The sequence below is a fragment of the Notolepis coatsorum genome (assembly GCF_963971535.1).
Source record: "Notolepis coatsorum genome assembly, chromosome: 1".
NCBI classification, from domain to species: Eukaryota; Metazoa; Chordata; class Actinopteri; order Aulopiformes; family Paralepididae; genus Notolepis; species Notolepis coatsorum.
In genome coordinates this window covers 235,217,600-235,243,521 of record NC_140165.1, presented here as the reverse complement: position 1 = coordinate 235,243,521, position 25,922 = coordinate 235,217,600, and the positions used below count along the sequence as shown (strand labels likewise).

The window sequence follows — 25,922 nt, the reverse complement described above, 5'->3', positions numbered from 1 at the left end:
ACCCAGCGACCGGGGTTCAAAACCCTGTGTTTCCAATATAATTATCTTGAATATAATATTAATGATTATACGCCAAAGTAGCCTGGTTTTAAGTTAAAATATTATAAATCTACATGCATTGAGGATGTCATTCTTTATATAGCTCTCAACGTGCACCAAATTGAATTATTCCTATATTGCAAAAAGAAGGAAAAGACTAGGGTCTCGAACACCGGTCGTCTGCGTGAAAGTCAAACGAACAACCCGTTAGACCACAGTAGAGATAAGTTAAAGATCGACTATACATCAATCAATGGGTAAGAGAGCCGTATCGTAATTCTGTTTAACAGTTTAACTAATTATTTTCGCTAGCAAGATCTCATTTGATTATTCAATCCAGCAGGCAAGTTTAAAGAAATATAATCTGATTGATTGAGGTAATGAGGGACTTAAAATTAGCCTATAGATAACGCATTTAACTTGTCGGCGAGGCGATTGAGCCGTATTGCAATCTGTCAATAAAGTTTCAAATCAATTAATCAATCAATGCCGTTAGAGAATCAGGATCTCTGCCATCGATACGTGCTGGCTTTTCACCTGAAGCGGCCGCGCGCATTTAGCCTGAGTCGCAAGTCTGGCTTGAGTTAACGAGACTGAATCCACCTTCGAGGAACAGGAAAATCCCGACTTCAAACATCGGGTTAACTGAAGCTGGATAATGACATCTTGATCGACTTAGTTGAACCACGTACGAGGAATGGGGCCCAGGACAGTTCACAAATCACAATACACAAAAAAAGATTTAGTAGTAATGATCTTTTCTGGACCCGAAGGGCCGGCCCACAATAGCGAATGTCCCCTAATTAACTGACTGACTGTGCCCATTGTTGAAACACATAATGTACGTTGTGGTGTGGCCCGGTCCTTCTTAACTAGGCTTGGCTAGTCTTGTTTTTATTTGGCACTGTGCCACTTAAAGCTGCAGTAGGCAACTTCAGTGAAATGAGCAAGAGTGAGCTTACCTGCCCAACAGAAACAGAGCTCTGTATCACTTTCCAAGCCCATGCAGCAACAGAGGTTTTCCACAGACTCCCAGAGGCAAAAAAATAAAAGAATATATATATATATGTGTGTGTATTTCCCAGCCTCTGATCGACAGGTGGTTTTGAACAATGTGTCTACTTTTTGGCAGGGGTGTAAAAAGTACCCAGAAATTATACTTAAGTGAAAGTATGGGTACCGTTGGACCTGCGAGATGTGTACTTTGTACTTTGTAGGTCTGCATTTTAAATGTAAGGAGTAAAAAGTATGTTTTTTCTCTCTGAAATGTAATTGAGTAAAAGTACAAGTATACAAACCTAATAATACTAGAGTAAAGTACAAATCCCCCAAAACAGTACTTAAGTATTGTAACAAAGTACAATTACTCAAGTACTTTACACCCCTGCTTTTTGGCGAGTCGTAGTATTCCGATACGACACCGGGAACACCAATTGGCCGGCCAAAAACATCTGATTGACCAAAAACAACAGCTCCCTGCATCAATAACCAATTAGATGTTGTTGCGTTGTTTGTTTGTTTTCGGCTTAAAGCTGCCGGTGCCTCTGGGAGCCTGTGGAACACCTTTGTTGCGCTGCATGGGCTTGAAAAGCGATGCAGAGCTCACTCTGTTTCCGCTGGGCGGGTAAACTCACTCTTGCTCATTTCTCCAAATTTGCCTACTGCAGTTTTAACCTATAATATGCAGTATATAATAATATTAGTATATATTATATATATTAGTATACCGTATAATATTATATACAGTATACACAAGAGGAGCTCCTCTCTATACTTCTTCGTAAAGGAAGTGATTCATGGTATATTTACTTTAGGTCTCTATTGCTTAGGGAACAGACGTGTTGTGCTTCCCTTTGATTTTCAAACTTCATGTTTATTTATGTCCGCATATGGAAAGGAACACACGGTAATAGGTCCCTAATGTCTTCTATGACAACAATAAAGAGGCCTTCTTCATATGAGGCCAATGGTGACACTGAAGGCAGCCACGATCAGCTCTGCAGGATCAGAACATTGTTTTATTATATGCTGACAACAATATACTTGGCTGATACTCTGTTTTAAAATAATCGACAGCTAGCAAATCAAACAACTTACCACTCACTTATAAATTCACTGACGTGCTGGATGGTAATGGTGGGTATTGTGGTGTTTTCAGGCAGGTGGCTGCTGACTCAGACTGAGAAACTAATGGACTGAGAACCTGAAGCTTCTTCCACCACTTCCTCCTCACTGACCTGTGAAGACCTCTTGATAACCTCAGATTGACCCGTGAGGGCCTCAGATTGGCCCGTTCTGACCTTTTGATGACCTCAAATTGGTCCGTGCTGACCTCTTGATGACCTCATATTGGCCCGTGCTGACCTCTTGATGACCTCAGATTGACCCGGGATGACCTCTTGATGACCTCAGATTGGTCCTTGGGGACCTCTCCAGCCTTGAGATGACTGCCCCGCGACCACCCTGGCAGACCCCTGAGTGATGAAGGGCCCTGACATCTTCCTCATCCTCATCCTCTCACTCATCTACAGAGCCGTGGTACGTATCGTCGTGGCAGTCCATTATACATGTGATTAACCCTTTCACTACCACCCTATCAAAGAGTTAACCGTCTGTAGTGTGGTAGTGAAAGGTTAACCGTCTGTAGTGTGGTAGTGAAAGATTAACGTAAGGTTATGTATATAACCAAGTTCTATGAATACTGGTGACGCTCAGCGTCATTCTGCACTAACCTCACTTCGTGCACAGCACTGAATAAAAACTCCACAATGTACCTTTACATACCGACATCCGTCTGGCCACACCCCTATCCGCTTACCTTCATAAGCAGGTGTGTGGTCACCTACTCGCCTCCTTCCCAAACTTTAACATTTAACATGAGCGGGCACACACTCATGTCGCACACACACACACTTTTTTTTTTGTATTTTATTTTTTTATTCTTTTTTAAAACAAACATATAAACAAACACACACACACTTATGGCCAAAGGAAAGGACACTTTAAATTAGAATAACAGGAACAGTGTATTGCACTACCAAAGCTAACTAGCATGTCCCACATGCTCTGTAAATAACTATGTACAGATACCGAGATGTCACTCCATGTTACCTGTTACCTGTTACTGCACAATGTTGTTTTCTTCTTTTGATTCTATTATATGTACCACTGTATTGCACATCGTTGCGGGCAAGACCACCCGCATTTCATTGTATACCTGTATGCCGTGACAATTAAAACTCTTGACTTGACTTGACTTGACTTGAACTTTCACCACAAGGCGAGGTCAAGGGCCGCAGTGGCGTCCTGACGCTGAGCGTCACCAGTATTCATAGAACTTGGTTATATACATAACCTTACATTCTATTTCATACTGGTTTCCGCTCAGCGTCATTCTGCACAACAGGAGCTGAGCGGAAGCCAGAAGCTCGACAAATGTACCCCGCTGAGGCCCCCCACAACCATCAGACCGGAGAGGACCGAGCCCCCCAACCCTCCCTAATGGAGGATACCCTCCCTATTGGAGGACGGGAGGAAGACGGATCCGACCGTGCGAAGAGAAACTCGAGCAACTCAACGCACAGGGTGAGCAAATCGTGGCTTGACCCCATGACTACGCACACGCACAACCCGCATGCCACCAGGGAACGAACGGAAGGAACAACCCTCGTTACTGCCCCCAAAAACACGGGGTCAAGAGCAAACTCAACCCTGCAGCAAGGCCGTAGCAGCGGAGCGCGAAGGAAGACCCAGACCCACTGAAGGCCAAGCATCAAGACCTCACCAGGCGGTCACTTAGTGACACCGCCCCCCACATCGCCAGCGTATTCGGACAGGGCCCCTCCAAGAGCGGGCCCTTCCCCCCACTAGTATGCCGCCTGGCACACTGACCCTGCAACACAGGCAGTCAACATGGCCGTAACTTGAAGCACTCAAAAGGCTAACCATAACGGAAGCAGGCAGCGCATCGGGGAGACGACCCCAGAGGGGTCGATCCCTTAAACCAGGCAGCAGGCTTTAGACCTGAGCCTGGAGCACTGCGGACGAGACAGGTGCCAAAGGGGTCAACTGAAAACAGCACCCCGGCGGAAGGGGCGTATGCTGGCATTGTTGCGCACCATGACAAAGCCTCCACCAAAAAAAAAACACCCAGAGGGGTCGAGGCAGAGAAGGCTGACACAATTGGCAGACGTCATGAACGTGCAGGGGCACACTCAACCGGGTAACCCGGGAGTTGACTCTGCTCCAACACACCAGGGAATCAACCACCCTCTTGGTACCACATGCGGTGGTTGTTCCTATAACCCCTCAAGAAAAAACTCCAAAACACACCTGCGGGTATATCACCGCAGTACAAGTGTTTCAGTTTTCAAAAAAGGGTTATTCCAGGCCTACGGGTCGACGAAACACAATTTCGGACCAGGCCCGGCGGCTCGGGAAGCACACAGGGCTACCAGAGGAAGTCCAGAAGACCACCCCAACAGCCCTCTCTTTGCCATGCGTGAGAGAGGAGCGAAAAGAATGGAGAACCAGCCCCTTTATGATAGCGCAGGGTACAACATGTACCCAACAAAGGGTCTCCATAACGCCCAACCCTGTGACACCCGGGCCGACCCGGCATTTTTCCCCCCGAAAAAAGCACAAGTCCCTCAGGGTACCAGAACAGCAGATCTGCGTCCCCGGCGGACAACGGGTTAACTGACCTGGACCAGCGCGACCAGAACCAGTCCCGTGCCCTAACCACGCCGACATGCCCACTCCAGGAGAGGGGGTAGGTATGCGTGTCGATCTAAGACATGAAAAACGTTGTTTTAATAACGAGCAACCAAGGCGTACTAGCCTCCTGCATGATTCTTATCAGAAAACACCCCGAGCCAGCACTATGTACGCGTCGAGACCCAAACACATCAATGGATAGTCTAACCAGACACCAGACATTGGTCCTTCAAGTCGCCTGGGAGAACGACAAGAAGTTGTCGTGCTTCATATTCTTCACTCTTTTTATTATTAAAAATAAAGAAACACTGGGGCGGTCAGGTGGCGTAACGGAGATTGCGTTCGTCACCAACCCCGCCTGTTCGAATCCAGCTCACAGCTCCGGGGTTGTCACCAGCTTGGCTGGCCGTTTACACTAATACAATTGGCAGTATTAGAGGGTGGGAGAAGCTGGCGGGGTGGGTCCGGGTCGTTGTAAACAGCGACTCCTACAGTTCGGTCGGGGCGCCTGCTAAACGCGGATAGGATCTAAGTGGGATAGTGTGATCCTTCCACACGCTACGCCCTTTCAGTGAGAATCCGCGCTGCCAGGTGAAAAGAAGCGGTTGATTGGCTGGACGTGTGTCGGAGGAAGCACGTGGTAGCCTCCACTCTCCCAGACCGACTGTGGGGGGTAAGTGCGCAGTGACCAGGAAGGGGATTGGGAATTGGCATAACGACTAACATTGGGGTGCGAGAAAATCGGAGGAAAAAGGAGGGGGAAAAAGATCAAAAAAAAAAAAAAAAAAAAAAAAAAAACACCGACTGACATGAATCCCACGTGACGCGGCCGAGGGTAAAAATTGTTTACATTCTTACTTCCCGCCACCCTCACCACAGAGAGGAGACGGGAATCCTCAGAGAGACTTCCCACGTGAGCCATAGATTGAAAAGTCACGGTAACATTGAGTCATGTGACCAACAGACTCAAGTCACACGTATATCGAGCGTAGTAGAACAGTAAGTTCCTACGCTCTGCCCCGACAACTTGACAATAACAGACCCTACATACGGGTCTGAAAAAACTCACGGAAGCCGTCGTCCAATAGAAACGTGCCTAGTGACATTTTCTATGACGGGGGGAAAACCCATGACTCAACCGCCTGTGATAGGTGCGGAGTCAGGGAACCCCCCCCCCCCCCCCCCGCCCCCCGTGCCAAGCTGCCTAACAGCTTGGCCCTGACCGAATGAAAAGAGAGTCCAAGAAACCCCCTGACCAATCAGAAGAGGGAAGGAGGGGTTTATACGGTACCCCCTCGCAAGCCCAACCCTTGCATACGACAACAACAAACAGCCATATGATACCTTAAGTAGCCAATATGCTAATGAACAGCGCAAAGCTAATTCAATGCACGCTAGCCACAGACACATCTGTGAACAGGGTTTATAGCAATGCCAAGTTATGTATGTGTGAACCCGACACCCGTATCTATGTTGTAAGACACAGAAAATCTGATAGAGAGAGAGCGGCCTGAGCCGCGGTACTTTTTCATACACGAGCATTACTGCAGACCAACACAATAGTGTTGCGGCTCAATATCACTGTTTAAGCAACAAAGCACACAACTAACCTCTACCTTTATGTGAAGATTCAGGTCGAGGCAGAAAAAAACCTTTTTCAACCGAGTGTAAGCTGCAGGCCTTGCTTAAGCTCTAACATGAATGTAGCGACCAACAAGACTTAAAGTCTAGCCCTCCTATCAAACCCATACTAGCGAAAGATTCACACGTCTTTTAGGAGGGACTCTTTATTTTCTATAAACAAATCATATTTGGGCCGGGAAGGGAACAGGGGGGGACCACAGAGGGAAAAAGTCAACTTTCAGTGACGCCTGCCACGAGCCGCTCGGGACTTGCCACCCCGGGGAGCCCCGGAGGGACGGTAAACGATCGGAGGCTGGTCACGACGATCCCTACCGTCACCTCCGGGCGTAGATGGGCCGGCTGCAGTGGCGGAGGCGCCCTCTCTCCTCCTGGCCTTCTTTGCCGAAGGTCCAGCAGTGGCGGTGGTAGCAGCGCCGGCTACGGCGGCGGAACCCCGACGACGAGCCTGCCGTCTGACTCCACCGGCGACATCGGGCGGGGGGAAATGAGGCTGGAGCACGGAACGCTCCTCCTGCATCTCCCTGCAGGTTGAGGTCATCAATTGCAGTGCCGACCCGAAAAGTCCAGCATCGGAGAGGGGTGCCGTCAGAAGTGGAGTCCTCTTCTTCTCCGGCACACGCGCCTGCTCCAGCCAAAGGTGGCGCTGGACTAGAGTGGCCAGGGCGCGTACTTTCCCAGCGGCTATGGCCTGCGGCTGGATCAGATGCAGGATGGCTCCTGCCGACTGGGCGAGCTGATCATGTTGCAAATCAGTCAGCTCCGTACCGCCCGTCAGTATCCCGGACATGAATCTCGCCAGCTGCGCGATGTTAGAAGTGGCAAACAGAGATTGCGTCGTGGAGAGAAATGACTGGTCACTCCAGAAAGCCAACCGCCTCGCCGATTTCCCTTGGGGAACCGGCTTCCGTAACGGCTCCCACACCACCTCAGGACAAAGGAGCGGCGCCATCGGCCTATCAAGCCGAGGCACCCCCTCCTTCATGCCTTCTACCAAACCCACCACCCTCATGACTTGCACGTAGGCGGGGGTGAGGCCCATGATGTGGGAGACCACCTGTCCCTGACGGACGTAGGCCTCCATTGAGGGGAAAAATGGACAGACAACGTCCACCCCTCTCACCGGACAGCGTTGCCATAGATGACCTATGAGATCGTCAGGAATAGGAACAGGCAGTGGCTGCGGCAGCGTTTGCGACTGCCGCCGCCGCCATGAGCTCGGGGAACAAAGCACGCAGTTCCCCCTGCATACTTTCCCCCACCGAGCTCGCGTCCCTCACATGCAGCAGACTACTGGTTAAAGAGCCACATTCTGATGTGGCTGATAGCAGGGCATCCCGCCGCCGAGTCGGAGGTTCTAACCCAACATCCGCGTACGAGGAATCCCAAGGAGACATCTCACCCCCCTCCAGTGTTACCTGGACGGGCGGCGGACATGTTTCCACCGGGGCTTCGAACAAGAACCTGTCCGCTTCTACCATGTAGTCCTCTGTTTCCATCGGCCATGGAGAATCAGACGCATCCTCATCCGGCTCCAGCAACTCACCAAAACCAGGCCGTTCGCGTCTACAAGCCACCATCTTGCGACGGGAGCGAGCCGACGCAAAAAGTTTGCGTCTCAAATCCCCCGCAACCAGAGGAGCCGGCCGCCCAACAGCGGACGACTCCCCGGAGGCAGAGGAACCAGAGCCGGAACCAGGCCATCGCACAAGAGACGGCGCTGGTGCACCAGCTCCTTGGAGAGGCAAACTATCTATCGGACGCCTACCGGGCGTGGTTGCCGACCACAAAAGAGGCCTCAACCCCGCTCCAAGACGCACGACAGAGGAGGCAATGGAGAACCGCTGGTGAAGGGTGACGTTGCTAGCGCGACCCTCCGAGGTAAACATTATGACTTAGCTTTTTTCTTTTTAAAATATATGAGAGAAAGAAAAAAGCAAGAAAAAAATGTAAACACGTATCAACTTTCTTCAACTAAACAACCTCGTCAAGTGGGGTATATACCAAGGCACTTCCTTGTGGTGAAAGTGAAGAAGGAGGCGAGTAGGTGACCACACACCTGCTTATGAAGGTAAGCGGATAGCGGTGTGGCCAGACGGATGTCGATATGTAAAGGTACATTGTGGAGTTTTTATTCAGTGCTGTGCACGAAGTGAGGTTAGTGCAGAATGACGCTGAGCGGAAACCAGTATGAAATAGAACCGTCTGTAGTGTGGTAGTGAAAGGTTAACCTTCTGTAGTGTGGTAGTGAAAGGGTTAATGTTTGATGATGTATTACAGATAACATGGGAAGACATCTTTTCCTTTCTACAGAAGGATGATAATGTAGATGGTAATTGTACATGTATGATAATGTGATTTTAGATATTTACTGTTAAAACTATGCGCTGCATCCAGTTAATAACTTGGAAATGTCTAAAACTGTTTTCCCTGCTCCCTTCAACACATATATATATATATATTCTTTAATCTCCTCACCTTCATCAAAGAATGTATTAGAGATGAAGATGTGTACTGTATGGCCTCAGAGTAGCTTTCTGAAAAGGGGCCCTTCAAGGCTGCATTCAGATTGTAGAGATTCTCTCATCTTTTCTCATTCCCTCCCGACCTCACTTAGCCCTTTCACTACCGCACTACAGACGGTTAACCCTAGTGAAAGGGTTAACCTTCTGTAGTGTGGTAGTGAAAGGGTTAACCCTTTGTCATGTGGCAGTGTGAAAGGGTTAACCTTCTGTATTGTGAAAGGGTTAACCGTCTGTAGTGTGGTAGTGAAAGGGTTAACCCTTTGTCGTGTGGCAGTGAAAGGGTTAACCTTCTGTATTGTCGCAGTGAAAGGGTTAACCCTTTGGTAGTGTGGTAGTGAAGGGGTTAAAGAGATATTTGGGCATTTCCAGTGGTGTTCTCCAGCAGACACTGTGGTGTGTTCTCCAGCAGACACTGTGGTGTGTTCTCCAGCAGACACTGTGGTGTGTTCTCCAGCAGACACTGTGGTGTGTTCTCCAGCAGACACTGTGGTGTGTTCTCCAGCAGACACTGTGGTGTGTTCTCCAGCAGACACAGTGGTGTGTTCTCCAGCAGACACTGTGGTGTGTTCTCCAGCAGACACCTGCCTGTGGTGTGTTCTCCAGCAGACACTGTGGTGTGTTCTCCAGCAGACACAGTGGTGTGTTCTCCAGCAGACACTGTGGTGTGTTCTCCAGCAGACACAGTGGTGTGTTCTCCAGCAGACACTGTGGTGTGTTCTCCAGCAGACACTGTGGTGTGTTCTCCAGCAGACACAGTGGTGTGTTCTCCAGCAGACACTGTGGTGTGTTCTCCAGCAGACACCTGCCTGTGGTGTGTTCTCCAGCAGACACTGTGGTGTGTTCTCCAGCAGACACAGTGGTGTGTTCTCCAGCAGACACTGTGGTGTGTTCTCCAGCAGACACAGTGGTGTGTTCTCCAGCAGACTGTGGTGTGTTCTCCAGCAGACACCTGCCTGTGGTGTGTTCTCCAGCAGACACAGTGGTGTGTTCTCCAGCAGACACTGTGGTGTGTTCTCCAGCAGACACAGTGGTGTGTTCTCCAGCAGACACTGTGGTGTGTTCTCCAGCAGACACCTGCCTGTGGTGTGTTCTCCAGCAGACACTGTGGTGTGTTCTCCAGCAGACACTGTGGTGTGTTCTCCAGCAGACACAGTGGTGTGTTCTCCAGCAGACACTGTGGTGTGTTCTCCAGCAGACACTGTGGTGTGTTCTCCAGCAGACACTGTGGTGTGTTCTCCAGCAGACACCTGCCACACGGTGGGGAAAAGTTGCTGTTAGTCCTGAGCCTTCTGGTGTGCTGTTAAGTAGGGATGTTTGATATTGGCTTTTTTACCGATATCCGATATACCGATATTGTCCCAACTCTTAATTTCCGATACCGATATCAACCGATACTGATATATGCAGGGTTTCCCTCCCAAAAAATACGGAATAATTTCAGGTAATTAACATTACATATCTCTTGTTGTGGAATTAACACAACATTATGCATACTTTTGACAATAAATTAAATAAGAATTTGTTCTTACTTGCTTGCCTGGGGAAATAAAGTTTAAATAAATGTTAATAAAAAAAGATTTTTTTTTTTTTAATAATTTTTTTTATAACCGATACAGATCATTTCCGATATTATTACATTTTAATGCCAATATCGGCCGATAATATCGGTAGGCCGATAATATCGGACATCCCTACTGTTAAGTTAAATGTAAATGTAAATGTTAAGTCATGACAGCTTATTCTTGTGTGTGCGTGTGCGTGTGTGTGTGTGTCAGTGTGTACCAGGGAAGACTGTGAAGGATACTGTGGAGGAATGGATTCGGTACAGGAACGAGTGTCTGCTTCAAATGAACACAGAACCCAAGCCTGCAGGTAAAATGCCAGTGCAAAATGCACACGCACACACACACACATACGTGCGCGCACACACACACACACACACACACTGACAACAGCACAGAATACAGCACAGTAGAATGCAACACTATGATACAATTTACAATCTGTTTGGCTTTTTATCTCCTCTCCTCTCCTCTCCTCTCCTCTCCTCTCCTCTCCTCTCCTCTCCTCTCCTCTCCTCTCCTCTCCTCTCCTCTCAGGGATTGTAATGCGACCCCAATTGCACAACACAGACAGGTCATCAGAGTTAGCCAAAACAAGGGCATAATTTATTCACAACAAAAAAGCGGCACTGTCCCTTTAAGGGAGAACTCAAAATACACAGGTGAATCTTTCTAGAGTCCATGAATGAAATGAAAGTTCTGAGTCTGGTCCTGTTCAGACTCACCAGAACACTTGCCGACGGGCAACACAGCAAACGGGACCCACGGAAAAGGAGTGTGATCATAGGAATCCTCTCGTGCAGGGGCGGAGCTGAGCGATCATGGAGTAGACGTGTTTTCACATGAGCTCCCTTCTACCGTGCTGAATATACGTTTCTCCCCATTAGTCTTTATTTTATTTTTATTTGTTTTTATCTGTTTGCTAGGTCGTCGTGTTTAGTATACATTCATCAACTTTTTTCGACCTTCTACGATGGCGGGGGTGGAAACCAGAGCCATGAAAGAGTTAGGCACGACACCGACACCGCCGAGCATGGCCGTACCGTCTCCCGCTGTCGGGGAGCTAAGCGAAGCTGTGCTCTTGGTCATGACCAAGCTACACGCAGAATCTGAGACACGCATCGCTGAAGCACAGAAGAAAGTACACGCAGACTCTGAGGCACGCATCGCTGAAGCACAGAAGCAAGTGCTGGCGGATTTCTGTATCAGCCTCCGTCGTGAGATATCAGAAGAAATACGGCTGGCGGTAGTCCCGCTGACAGAAAAGATGGAGACGATTCACGCTGCCTCATCGGCTAATGCTAACGAACTAGCCATGCTAACGACGGAGGTATCATCACAATGTGAGAAGATGGCGGGTCTTGAATCCGCCCTGCTGGCTAGGCAGGCTGAAGTCAACAAACTACAGTCGGCGATGGGGGAGATGCAGTCCCGGGATAGACGCCACAACGTCAGGATTGTTGGAGTACCGGAGACCAGCGGTGAAGGCCGTCTCTCTGAGACCATGCCCGAACTGCTGCAGAAGATACTAGGGACGGACGTCCTCCCCTCGCCTCCTATCTGTGAGTCGGCTTACAGAGCGGGCAGGTTTTCTCCCGGCGTGAACAAAGAACCGAGGCCCATCATAGTCAAGCTGAACAGACTCCAACAGAGAGAAATCATCATGCGGTCGGCTCGTACCAGAAGGGGTACTCTGAGGTTTGGCGATCACAAAGTGGCCATTTTCGAGGACTTTACACCGGAGGTTCAAGCTCAGAGAGCCGAGTACAAGGTGGTCCTGACTAAGCTATGGAGACTAGGCCTGAGGCCCACGTTATTCGCTCCCGCGAAACTATCTGTGTTGGAGAAGGTCGGTGGTCAGCGTTTGTTTTGGTCGTTGGCTAAAGCGAAGGAATATCTCGCGAAGACACCCGAGTCTGTTGCTTGATATCTATGGAGGGTGAGTGACTTGGCGGTTTGGGCCTATATACATTGATTAGGTCGACTATTCACAAACACTTGCTGTCATGCCCAGACATGCTAACTGTCCTCTGCCCATCCAACTAGCGGGGCTTCCCAATGACTTCTGTTACTTGCTAAAGCTGACCTCATGGTCGTACTTGTGTATCGCCTCTTTGGAAGCTAACGAGCTAGCTGAACAATGTACATAGTAGGCTAACGTGCTATCCGGATTCGTCACTAGCTTACGCGCTAGCCTCGGGCTAGCCAGCGGGCTTCGACTATGGTCTGCGCTGAGACATTCGTTAATGGTTACGTATTTTGGTTGCTGTTGCTGTTCAAAGGGACATTGGTTTGCACAGTTCAAGAGTGACCGAGTCCCTAACTAACTTCTGGTATGCTTTTTATTTTTATATCCAGGTTGTTTTGAGCTTTGGTGATCCAAAGTAGATACCAAGGTCGGTTGAATATGCATAAACAATATTTGATAACAGGTTGGGTCGGGTATGGCTTGCACTTAATGGCTATATGGTTATATGGCTTGCACTCGAGCCATTACCCTCTCTTCCTTTCTTTTTTCTTTCCTACTGTCGCTGTTTTTATGTCATCTATATGCGCGATTTAAATGTGATCCGGTTCTACCTTGGACTAACTACTGACAAGCCTTAATTTTGTTTTGAATTTTCCGTGAGGCACTTATGCTATAACGTTGATACATTAATATGCAGACTCCAGGGTAGATGGTTACAGGTTGATGCTGAGTAATTATATAATAATTAGTGTCGCTGTTTTAAGGGCAATTGAATGAGCAATTAACCTGTGACCCGAACCTGCCTTGGACTATCGGCTGGGATGCTTTAATTTAATTTTGTATTGAATTTTCCTATATGTTTTAATGGCATTTGAATGAGCAATTTAAATGTGATTCGATCCTATCTTGGACTAACTGCTCCGACCGATATCTTTATTGAAACAATGTATGATGACAGGTGGTGTCAGGTGTTGCCTATTACCATCCCCGGATTGATTAATGAATGATTGTGTTTAATTCTAATCTTACATAGGTTGGGTCATTTCAGCCGTTGTGCCTGATCAGAGGGACGGCTAAAGGGGTGCACTTTGACCATAACCCCTTTTTTTTTCCCTTCCTCCTTTTTTTTGTCATTGTTTAATTGACACTGTTCACACAATTTTGCACAATTAACCTGTGACCCGAACCTGCCTTAGACTATCGGCTGGGATGCTTTAATTTAATTTTGTATTGAATTTTCCTATACCTTTTTGGGCTATAACAATGTGATGTTGAAGCGCAGATCCCGAAATAGAGGGCTGCAGGTTGATGCGGAGTTATTATTTAATGATGGCTATTTTTACCATTATGGTTTTCTCATGTTGGGGCCAGGGCTCAGGTGGTTTTCGACCGATATCTTTATTGAATTTTATTTTATTATTATTTGTGTTTATTGGACTAGTGGGGGTTTACTCAGGGGTTTATCTAGAGGGGGGTGGGAGTGGGAAGCGTCTTATTGATCCATGTCTCTAGTGGGAAGTGATAGGAAGATGACCATCCTCAGTGGGTGGGGCATAGGGTGGGGATTGGAGAGTGGGTATAGAGGAACTTATAGTAGGACGGGTGGGTTAGGGTTTAGAGTAGAAGGAGGGGGGGTTGTAGCTGGGGTGGTATTTTTATGTGTTCTATGTACTGTTGTCTTATATATGTGTAAGTGTTCCTCCTCTGAACTCCTGGGATTGACCGTCCGGGCCCGCCGGGATCGGCACCTCTGTACTCAGCCTGGCTGCACGGGTATGTTCTCTACGCACTTATACAAGCTCGACCATGGCTAAATTGAATATTTTAATTTGGAACGCAGGAGGGCTTAACGCCCCACACAAGCGTGCCAGTGTCCTTTGGCTATTGAAGAGGAGAAATATTGACCTTGCTCTCCTTAGTGAGACGCATTTAATGGTAGGTGACGTGTCAAGACTGGCAAATCGGCAATATCACGTTATCTCCGCATCCTCAGCCGATGATAAGACGAAAGGAGTAGTCATAGTTACAAGACGTAACCTTGATATCAAAATCTTGGATGTATGGTCGGACACGGAGGGAAGGATTACTATAGCAAAAGTTGAATTTTTGCATAGGAAGATGGCTATAATAGCATTGTATGCTCCTAACACATTTGATTCAGCGTTCTATAATACAATCACGAAGAATATGTTGGAACTTAATGGATACGCTCTCATTGTGGGTGGCGATTTTAATGCGTGCTGGGATGCGGAGATGGATAGGTCTGGGCCCTCTGAAACGAGCGACCAGAAACGGGCCTCTAAGGCCCTCAGGATGTGGGCCAAAGACACGGGGCTCTCAGACCTCTGGCGCTTATGCAACCCCACCCTCAGAGATTACTCTCACCTGTCAGCCAGACACAAAAGCTTCTCTCGAATTGACTATGCATTCGCGTCCCCTAATATGTTTGATAGTTTCGATGTCTCATTGGTTCCCTTGGCTCTCTCAGACCACAAGGGGATTTTCCTTACGGCAACCTTTGGCAGGCTCTCCGCAAGAGCTCCCAGATGGCGTTTTAATTCGACCTTGCTAAAGAACGATGACTTCTGTTCTGAGTTCAGGAGTAAACTAGCTGAATTTTTGCAGATCAACGTTGGCACAGTAGAAGACCCTAGGGTCCTGTGGAACGCATTGAAAGGATTCATCAGGGGTCATGTCACACTATTTGCCTCCAATTTGCGAAAATCCCGGTCAAAAAAGCTAGAAGGACTGGAATCATTATATGCGGACCTATACGCATCCTTGCAAACTGACTATAATGAACGACTAAACACACAACGTAAGATAGTCAAAAAAGAAATAAACTCCATACTTAAACAACAGTCTGAGTTTTTGATACACAGGACAAGACAAAATTACTATTTTCACGGCTCCAGACCTAGCCATCTATTGGCAATGAAAATACGATCAAATGATCATTTCTCAGATATCCCCTCGATTAGGACGAGCCAGGGTGCAGTCACTACTGATTCGAAAAAGATCAATGACACTTTTAAAGAGTTTTACTCACAGTTATATAGCTCAGAGGGTAATCTGGATGACTCTAGATTTGAATCGTTCATTGGCGGGCTTGAGATACCCCACATTTCTGAGGAAGAGGCCAAGGAACTGGGGAGACCGATTACTCTCGCAGAATTGAGGGAGACTATTGTTGAAATGCAGAGGGGTAGGGCGCCAGGCTGGGATGGTATTCCACCCGAAGTGTATTTAGCTTTCTGGGACCAACTGGGTCCATTGATGCTCGATATGATCAATTACGCTATCGAACAAGGGGAGTTCTCAAGAGATGTCAATATGGCGTTGATTTCTTTACTTCTCAAAAAGGACAAAGATCCCAATGATTGTGGTAGCTATAGACCCTTGAGTCTTCTCGGGGCCGATTTAAAGGTGTTTGCCAAGGTGCTGGCCCGTCGCCTGCAGAGATTTATGTCTGTATTGGTACACTGCGATCAAACTGGTTTTATCCCGGGGCGTCTGGCTGCAGATAATCTTAGGAGGCTGTTGCATGTAATCGATAACAGTAAAGACAATACAACTCCATCCACAGTTCTGTCTTTGGATGCCATGAAGGCGTTTGACAGACTTGAGTGGTCATATCTGTGGAAGGTACTTGAGGTCATGGGTCTTGGAAAGAGTTTTATTCATATGATTAAAGTCCTGTATGCCTCGCCGTCTGCGATGATACTGACAGGCAAAAACTGTTCCACACTCTTTCCAGTCTCCAGATCTTCTAGACAGGGTTGCCCTCTGAGCCCGGGACTGTTCGCGCTTTCCCTTGAACCTTTGGCCCAATTTATTAGGCAATCGGAGGACATCGTCCCCATAATGGTCAACAATACTCCACACAAAATTGCTCTCTATGCGGATGACCTGCTGATTTTCATGGACGACCCCTCCCGGTCGGCCACAAAATTATTGAGGATAATCGACGACTTTGGTAAATTGTCAGGTTTTAAGATTAACTGGAACAAATCAGCCTGCCTACCTCTTAATGAACTGGCCAAGGCGGTACGACTACCAGCTGATATCCCCATAGTAGAACATTTCAAATACCTGGGCATAGAGATATTCCCCACGCTGAACCAAACTACTAAGTACAACTTCACGGGTACTTATGATAAAATACGCCAGGATCTAGACAGGTGGTCGTCCCTTCCTAACTCCTTACAAGCCCGGGCTTCCATAATCAAAATGAACATCCTGCCTAGGATAAATTTTATTAGCTCAATGCTCCCCCTGCCCCCTCCAATAGACCACTGGCGCAAGGTACAATCGATGGTATCTAAGTTTGTCTGGAATAACAAACGCCCGAGAATCAAAAGGGCTACTACTCAACGTAGGAAACAAGATGGGGGCCTCGCAATCCCTGATTTTAAACTGTATTTCTGGTCCTTTTCACTGAGACCTTTGATGTGCTGGCTAGACCCTGTAGAGGCTGTATCGTGGCGCTCCTTAGAAGCGGCGGCGGTGTCTCCGCTAAGATTACAGGATGTAGTGTACTCCACTGTCTCTATTGCGAAATGCCGGCTGAGGTATGGACCGATCATAACTCACGTGATCCAAACGTGGCGTAATGTACAGAGGTCGTGTGGGGTTAAATGCCCTTGGCACCTGGACTCTCCAATTTTTAATAACCAGCAATTACTTGTTGGACACAAGCCGGTTAATATTCCTCAATGGCAAAGGAGGGGAGTGCATACTCTGGAGGATATTTATGATAAGAACGGCCTCCGTGCGTTTCAGGACTTAAGAGAATTTTATGATCTGCCCGGCGAGTCCTTCTTTCTTTACCTTCAACTAAGGTCAGCACTGAAGGCGCATGGCGTACCGTGGGCTCAAGCCTTGCACCCACACCCCTTCCTCAGGCTCATAGTGGACAGGACGACATCCAGAGGGTTTGTCTCCGACTTTTATACGCTCTTAATTCAATCCACGTATAAAAATTTATCATTGGATACAATCTGGCGTGTGGATATACCGGAGTTGGACCCCGAGTTTGACTGGGATGATGTTTGGGCAAATGTGGCATTATCTTCCCGCAACCCCAATCACCAGCAAATTAATTTTAATTATATTCATAGGACCTATCTTACACCTAGGAAGCTATTTGCTATGGGACTGATAACCGACTCTCGGTGCACTTTGTGCTCTCAAAAGGCCACTGGCACTTATATGCATATGTATTGGGATTGCCCACCAGTGGCCCGCTTCTGGAGGTCAATAACGGACAAACTTTCAGATCTGTGTGGCTTAACTATCCCATTCACAGCTGTTACGCTACTCCTGAACGATATAACGACACTACCCGCGTCCGTACAACTGAAAAGGGTTGTCCTAGCGGGCGTCACAGCAGCGAAGAAGCTAATAGCAATGAGATGGAAGGAGCCTGAGAAGCTTACAATGATTAACTGGTCCCTAACTCTATTGGATGTGATTTATCTTGAGATATCCACAGCCCGGGTGATTGGGGTGGGGCAGGCTGGAATTGACCTGTGGTTCGCAGCAGCTGAGAAGGTAAAGACCGCAGTGTGCGGCTGAGCGGGGTTGGGGCGCTTGATCGGGGGGGTCCGGCGGTCTCTGGGGAGGGGGAGGAGGAAATGTCTTGTCTGTCTTGGTTTTTGTCTTGTCCTTCTTAACTTTGACTGGGGGGATTTTAGGGGGGGTTGGTATTTAGCTATTCTGCGCTATATGTCAACTCACATGCCATCTCCCCAAGAGACTAATATTGACAGACTGATTGACCTGTCAACCAACTTGGAGGAAGAATTTCTTTCTTCTTACACTTTACCTTCTGCAAGTTTGGCAGTCTTGAACATGTGTAAGGGACCTAGGCTATCTACAGTAAATCTGCGGCAACACTCTCATAAACAATCTTTTAAGTCACTCCACTTTGTAAAGGTGGGGAAAGGTTGCCATGTTTTGAAGACCCTTTTTGTTATTGAAGTAGCCATCTATATTTGATAGGTTGGACGCTGTTTCTTTTTCTTTTTGTCTTTATAATTTATTATTCTGTATTATTATTGTTTGTTATTCTCCTGTGAAAGTTATGTTTTTTGTTACTGTGGTTATTGTGTTGTCCTGTTTCATGTAATTAATAATAAAAAAAAATTTGATCAAAAAAAAAAAAGGAATCCTCTCGTGGAAACATTGAGAGCGATGACGTTGTCTCACACAAGGAACGAGGCCCACGGAGAGAGAGTTGGAGGCAGCAGATGGCACGACGTCTCACCCTAGAGACGCGGCGGTAGATGGTAGCAACGGATGGCACGACGTCTCCCAGTGAGAACATAGGAAATCCTCCCGTGGGATTATAGAGAGCGAAGACGATGTCTCACCAGGAGCGCGGCAGTTGATGGTAGATACAGAGCGACCTGGCAATGAGTGGAAAGCAGTCGGCAGAATTTGTAGTCTCCCGACGAGCTAAATGCCAACCACTCTCAGGTGCGCGAGGAAGAAACTTCGGCACGCCCCCTCGTTGGGCAGCATGCAGTCCTACCCAGCCCTCACATTTCCTTTATTCTCCTCTCCTCTCCTCTCCTCTCCTCTCCTCTCCTCTCCTCTCCTCTCCTCTCCTCTCCTCTCCTCTCCTCTCCTCTCCTCTCCTCTCCTCTCCTCTCCTCTCCTCTCCTCTCATCCCCTCTCTTCTCTTCTCCCCTCCTCTCCTCTCTTCTCCTCTCCTCTCCTCTCCTCTCCTCTCCTCTCCTCTCATCTCCTCTCCTCTCCTCTCCTCTCCTCTCCTCTCCTCTCCTCTCCTCTCCTCTCCTCTCCTCTCCTCTCATCCCCTCTCTTCTCTTCTCCCCTCCTCTCCTCTCTTCTCCTCTCCTCTCCCCTAATCTCCTCTCCTCTTCTCTCCTCTCCTCTCCTCTCCTCTCCTCTCCTCTCCTCTCCTCTCCTCTCCTCTCCTCTCCTCTCCTCTCCTCTCCTCTTCTCTCAGGTATGTTCTGTGGTCGTATGTTTGATATGTATGCCTGCTGGTCAGATGGAATACCAAACTCCACAGCCAAGGTGCCGTGTCCCTGGTACCTGCCCTGGTACAACCAAGGTACTCTCTCTCTATATCCCAATCTCTCTCTACCAATATCTCTACCGCCTCTCTCTCTCTTTCTCTTTCTAGCTCCATCTCCTCTCACAGTTTTCCTTTCATTCTCTTCTCCATCAGTCTCTCTCTCTCTCACTCTCATACTCACATACGCATACACACACACACACACACACACACACACACACACACACACACACACACACACACACTCACTCACACAAGCACACACACTCACACACACGCACTTATGCTCACTTCAAATAAATAAATCTGCCTGTAATACGTGTGTGTGTGTGTGTGTGTGTGTGTGTGTGTGTGTGTGTGTGTGTGTGTGTGTGTGTGTGTGTGTGTGTGTGTGTGTGTGTGTGTGTGTGTGTGTGTGTGTGTGTGTGTGTGTGTGTGTGTGTGTGTGTGTGTGTGTGTGTGTGTGTGTGTGTGTGTGTGTGTGTGTGTGTGTGTGTGTGTGTGTGTGTGTGTGTGTGTGTGTAGTGCATCATGGCTATGTCCTGCGGGAGTGTGGTGCTGATGGTCGCTGGGCCACTAACAACAGCAGCCACATGTGGAGGGACCACTCTCAGTGCAACGCAGATAACAGCCAGCAGGCAGCGCAGGTACACACACACACACACACACCTACACACACACACACACACACACACACACACACACAGCACACACACACACACACACACACACACAGCACACACACACACACACACACACACACACACACACACACACACACACACACACACACACACACACACACACACACAGCACACACACACACACACACACACACACACAGCACACACACACACACACAGCACACACACACACACACACAGCACACATAAACACAAACATGTGGCATATAATAATAATAATAATAATAATAATAATAATAATAATAATAATAATAATAATAATAATAATAATAATAATAATAATAATAATAATAATAATAATAATAATAATAATAATAATAATAATAATAATAATAATAATAATAATAATAATAATAATAATAATAATAATAATAATAATAATAATAATAATAATAATAATAATAATAATAATAATAATAATAATAATAATAATAATAATAATAATAATCTTCATTTATATAGCACCTTTCATACACGGAATGCAACTCAAAGTGCTTAACAGAGACACGTCTTCTTTAAACAAGTCAAGAAAAAACAAGAATACCATAAGGTCCAAAAAATTATAATAAATTCAACACTCCGGGCGGCTACGTGGTGCAGTGGGGAAGGCGCTCACCACGAATACTGGAGACGCTGGGTTCGCCTGTTCGAGCCCAGCGCTCCACATTGCTTTCAGTTTGGCTGGTCGTCCGTACTAATACACATTGGCAGTATTAGGGGGTGGGAAACTGATGGGTGGGGATCGGGCGGTGTGGACAGCGACTCCTACAGGTCGGTTGGTGCGCCTGCGCAGTACAATCAGGAATCGATGGGGGCGGGGCCCCTCCAAAGCGCAGACCCCTGACGCTGAAAGATCGCGCTGCGCAGGTGAAAAGATGCGACGGCTGCTACCTCGAGTATCGGAGGGGACTTGTGCTATGTATGACTTAGTCCACATTGCAGCCGGCTTGTGGGAGGCAAGAAACAGCGTTCGAGACAGGGGAGGGTTGAATTGGATGATACGAAATTGGGATGGGAGAAAAAATAGAAAATGGGAGAAAAAGTGGATAAAAAAAAATATTATTCAACACTCCCACAGGCAATGTGGAGGAGAGAAATCTTAGAAGGGCCATTTAAGGGGGGATCTCCCTTCTTAGATGTCGGTGATATTAGTGTTGCATGTTGCATTAAAAACAGGCGAACAGTTGGTAAGCATGCACCCATGTGTGTAGTGAAACACAGATGAGTGCATGCGATAGCAACTGAACATTTTGAAAAAATTTATATAGAGCTGATAGTGATAGCAACTGAACATTTTATAAGATTAAAGATAGAACTGATAGCGGCTCTAGTTGAGGCACAGGGGTGCGTCCTCCCGGGACGTTCTACACTCTGGTCATCACTCCGAGACAGCCGAATACAGGGAGACAGGGGGCGACGCAGAGAGGGTCGCATCCTCCCGGTCATCACGGGACGTCCAGCACTCCGGTCATCACTCCGGGACAGCCACTCACAGGGAGACAGGGAGACACATGTACAGATTAGACAACTTGAAAAAAGGCAAGTCTAGTGAAGTCAGACCCGACCAAGACACTCACACATGCATGTTTCAACAAGGGGGAGTCAGTCAGTCAGGTAGGGACATTCACTACTGTAGGCCGGCCCTCCGTGTCCTTCTTGTTTATTGTTCAAGTCAAGCAGTCTCTCTGAATGCACAGTAAGGTTGTGGTGACCAGTGTATTCTCTCTACTGTACTAACAGCCCCCTGTGTCTCTCCCTGTGTCTCCCCCTGTGTCTCTCCCTGTGTCTCTCCCTGTGTATCTCCCTGTGTCTCTCCCTGTGTCTCTCCCTGTGTCTCTCCCTGTGTCTCTCCCTGTGTCTCCCCCTGTGTCTCTCCCTGTGTCTCTCCCTGTGTCTGTCCCTGTGTCTCCCCCTGTGTCTCTCCCTGTGTCTGTCCCTGTGTCTCTCCCTGTGTCTCCCCCTGTGTATCTCCCTGTGTCTCTCCCTGTGTCTCCCCATGTGTCTCTCCCTGTGTCTCCCCCTGTGTCTCTCCCTGTGTCTGTCCCTGTGTCTCTCCCTGTGTCTGTCCCTGTGTCTCTCCCTGTGTCTCCCCCTGTGTCTCTCCCTGTATCTCTCCTGTCTCTCCCTGTGTCTCTCCCTGTGTCTCTCCTGTGTCTCTACTGTGTCTCTCCTGTCTCTCCCTGTGTCTCTCCTGTCTCTCCCTGTGTCTCCTGTGTCTCTCCCTGTGTCTCTCCCTGTATCTCTCCTGTCTCTCCTGTGTCTTTCCCTGTGTCTCTCCTGTCTCTCCCTGTGTCTCCCCCTGTGTCTCTCCCTGTGTCTCTCCCTGTATCTCCCCCTGTGTCTCTCCCTGTGTCTCTCCCTGTATCTCTCCCTGTGTCTCTCCCTGTGTCTCTCCCTGTGTCTCTCCTGTCTCTCCCTGTGTCTCCCCCTGTGTCTCTCTCTGTGTCTCTCCCTGTGTCTCTCCCTGTATCTCTCCCTGTATCTCTCCCTGTGTCTCTCCCTGTGTCTCCCCCTGTGTCTGTCCCTGTGTCTCTCCCTGTGTCTCTCCTGTGTCTCCCCCTGTGTCTCTCCCTGTATCTCTCCTGTCTCTCCCTGTGTCTCTCCTGTGTCTCTACTGTGTCTCTCCTGTCTCTCCCTGTGTCTCCCCCTGTGTCTCTCCCTGTGTCTCCCCCTGTGTCTCTCCCTGTGTCTCTCCCTGTATCTCCCCCTGTGTCTCTCCCTGTGTCTCCCCCTGTGTCTCTCCTGTGTCTCTCCCTGTATCTCCCCCTGTGTCTGTCCCTGTGTCTCTCCCTGTGTCTCTCCTGTGTCTCTCCCTGTGTCTCTCCTGTGTCTCTCCCTGTGTCTCTCCCTGTGTCTCTCCTGTGTCTCTCCCTGTATCTCCCCCTGTGTCTGTCCCTGTGTCTCTCCCTGTGTCTCTCCCTGTGTCTCCCCCTGTGTCTCTCTCTGTGTCTCTCCCTGTGTCTCTCCCTGTATCTCTCCCTGTATCTCTCCCTGTGTCTCTCCCTGTGTCTCCCCCTGTGTCTGTCCCTGTGTCTCTCCCTGTGTCTCTCCTGTGTCTGTCCCTGTGTCTCTCCCTGTATCTCCCCCTGTGTCTCTCCTGTGTCTCTACAGGAAAACCAGATGATGATACTGGCCTACTTCAGAATCATGTACACAGTAGGCTACTCCATTAGCCTGGCTAGTCTGTCTCTGGCTTTCCTCATCCTGCTGCTCTTCAGGTAGATACAGCTACATGATGTATATCTTATAGTCCTCTCTGCTGCTCTTCAGGTAGGTACAGCTACATGATGTATATCTTATAGTCCTCTCTGCTGCTCTTCAGGTAGATACAGCTGCATGATGTATATCTTATAGTCCTCCCTGCTGCTCTTCAGGTAGGTACAGCTACATGATGTATATCTTATAGTCCTCTCTGCTGCTCTTCAGGTAGATACAGCTGCATGATGTATATCTTATAGTCCTCCCTGCTGCTCTTCAGGTAGGTACAGCTACATGATGTATATCTTATAGTCCTCTCTGCTGCTCTTCAGGTAGGTACAGCTGCATGATGTATATCTTATAGTCCTCTCTGCTGCTCTTCAGGTAGATACAGCTGCATGATGTATATCTTATAGTCCTCTCTGCTGCTCTTCAGGTAGGTACAGCTACATGATGTATATCTTATAGTCCTCTCTGCTGCTCTTCAGGTAGGTACAGCTACATGATGTATATCTTATAGTCCTCTCTGCTGCTCTTCAGGTAGTACAGCTACATGATGTATATCTTATAGTCCTCTCTGCTGCTCTTCAGGTAGGTACAGCTACATGATGTATATCTTATAGTCCTCTCTGCTGCTCTTCAGGTAGGTACAGCTACATGATGTATATCTTATAGTCCTCTCTGCTGCTCTTCAGGTAGATACAGCTGCATGATGTATATCTTATAGTCCTCTCTGCTGCTCTTCAGGTAGATACAGCTACATGATGTATATCTTATAGTCCTCTCTGCTGCTCTTCAGGTAGATACAGCTACATGATGTATATCTTATAGTCCTCTCTGCTGCTCTTCAGGTAGGTACAGCTGCATGATGTATATCTTATAGTCCTCTCTGCTGCTCTTCAGGTAGTACAGCTACATGATGTATATCTTATAGTCCTCTCTGCTGCTCTTCAGGTAGATACAGCTGCATGATGTATATCTTATAGTCCTCTCTGCTGCTCTTCAGGTAGATACAGCTGCATGATGTATATCTTATAGTCCTCCCTGCTGCTCTTCAGGTAGGTACAGCTGCATGATGTATATCTTATAGTCCTCTCTGCTGCTCTTCAGGTAGGTACAGCTGCATGATGTATATCTTATAGTCCTCTCTGCTGCTCTTCAGGTAGGTACAGCTACATGATGTATATCTTATAGTCCTCCCTGCTGCTCTTCAGGTAGGTACAGCTGCATGATGTATATCTTATAGTCCTCTCTGCTGCTCTTCAGGTAGATACAGCTGCATGGTGTATATCTTATAGTCCTCTCTGCTGCTCTTCAGGTAGGTACAGCTGCATGATGTATATCTTATAGTCCTCTCTGCTGCTCTTCAGGTAGGTACAGCTGCATGATGTATATCTTATAGTCCTCTCTGCTGCTCTTCAGGTAGGTACAGCTGCATGGTGTATATCTTATAGTCCTCTCTGCTGCTCTTCAGGTAGATACAGCTGCATGGTGTATATCTTATAGTCCTCCCTGCTGCTCTTCAGGTAGGTACAGCTGCATGATGTATATCTTATAGTCCTCTCTGCTGCTCTTCAGGTAGATACAGCTGCATGATGTATATCTTATAGTCCTCTCTGCTTCAAAGTGACGATGTAGACATTTGGCTGCTGAGGATGTTTAGCTATAGTAGTAATCCTCTCTTTGTCAGTCTTCATTACTGCTTTTGCTTATTTATTTATTTTATAAAAAAAATAATTGGTAAAGATCAGCACCATCACTCACAGTCAGCACAACACGTGTCACAGAATGAGGCGCAAGCAGCAGACAAAGACGTCACGTAATTGAAAGAGACATAGTTACAGAATGTCAGAATGTTAGCTTGAAACGCCATTTGGATCCCAGCGTGGGTGTTCTCCTCCAGCAGGCTGCCATTTCAAATGACAAAGTGCCGCAATTAATCAAATGTAAAAAGATATATTCAAATGAACTACATCATCTTAACATTTGGAGTTGCGGCGCAAAACACAACTCCCGGCACCCTGGGGTTCAAGTGGTTTGCATTTCATTGCTAACATTTAAAAGATATATTTATTTAAAATGTCTATGGCAAAGATCCCAGACTCCTCTGGGTCCACTACCTGATATTCACCAATGCTTTCTATAGACATGTTATGTCATCTGTGGGCAGAATTCACCATTTGGAGGGGCTTCTCTTCTCTACTACTAACGAGTCGGTCGCAGTCAACCAGCACCTACTAACAGGTCTGACCCTTTAGCTCAGCTGGTTAGTGTAAACTACAGTCAACCAGCACCGGCTAATGGGTCTGACCCTTTAGCTCAGCTGGTTAGTGTAAACTACAGTCAAACTCAACCAGTACCTGCTAACGGGTCTGACCCTTTAGCTCAGCTGGTTAGTGTAAACTACAGTCAACCAGCACCTGCTAACAGGTCTGACCCTTTAGCTCAGCTGGTTAGTGTAAACTACAGTCAAACTCAACCAGCACCTGCTAACAGGTCTGACCCTTTAGCTCAGCGGGTTAG

The 25,922-nt window shown here is 47.6% G+C and overlaps 1 protein-coding gene across 1 annotated transcript in view; it reads left to right on the top strand.

Annotated features, from left to right (window-relative positions):
• Positions 1 to 2,469: 2,469 nt before the first annotated feature.
• Positions 2,470 to 25,922, top strand: part of LOC311224321 (gastric inhibitory polypeptide receptor-like) — a gene marked incomplete at its 3' end in the record, with an annotated part of 56,835 nt that continues 33,382 nt past the window's right edge. The window contains 5 exon segments of the mRNA XM_084309265.1: positions 2,470 to 2,577; positions 10,697 to 10,793; positions 19,426 to 19,533; positions 20,023 to 20,144; positions 23,313 to 23,419. Of these exon segments, the coding sequence (XP_084165391.1) occupies positions 2,521 to 2,577; positions 10,697 to 10,793; positions 19,426 to 19,533; positions 20,023 to 20,144; positions 23,313 to 23,419 (491 nt within the window). The 5' untranslated portion in view covers positions 2,470 to 2,520.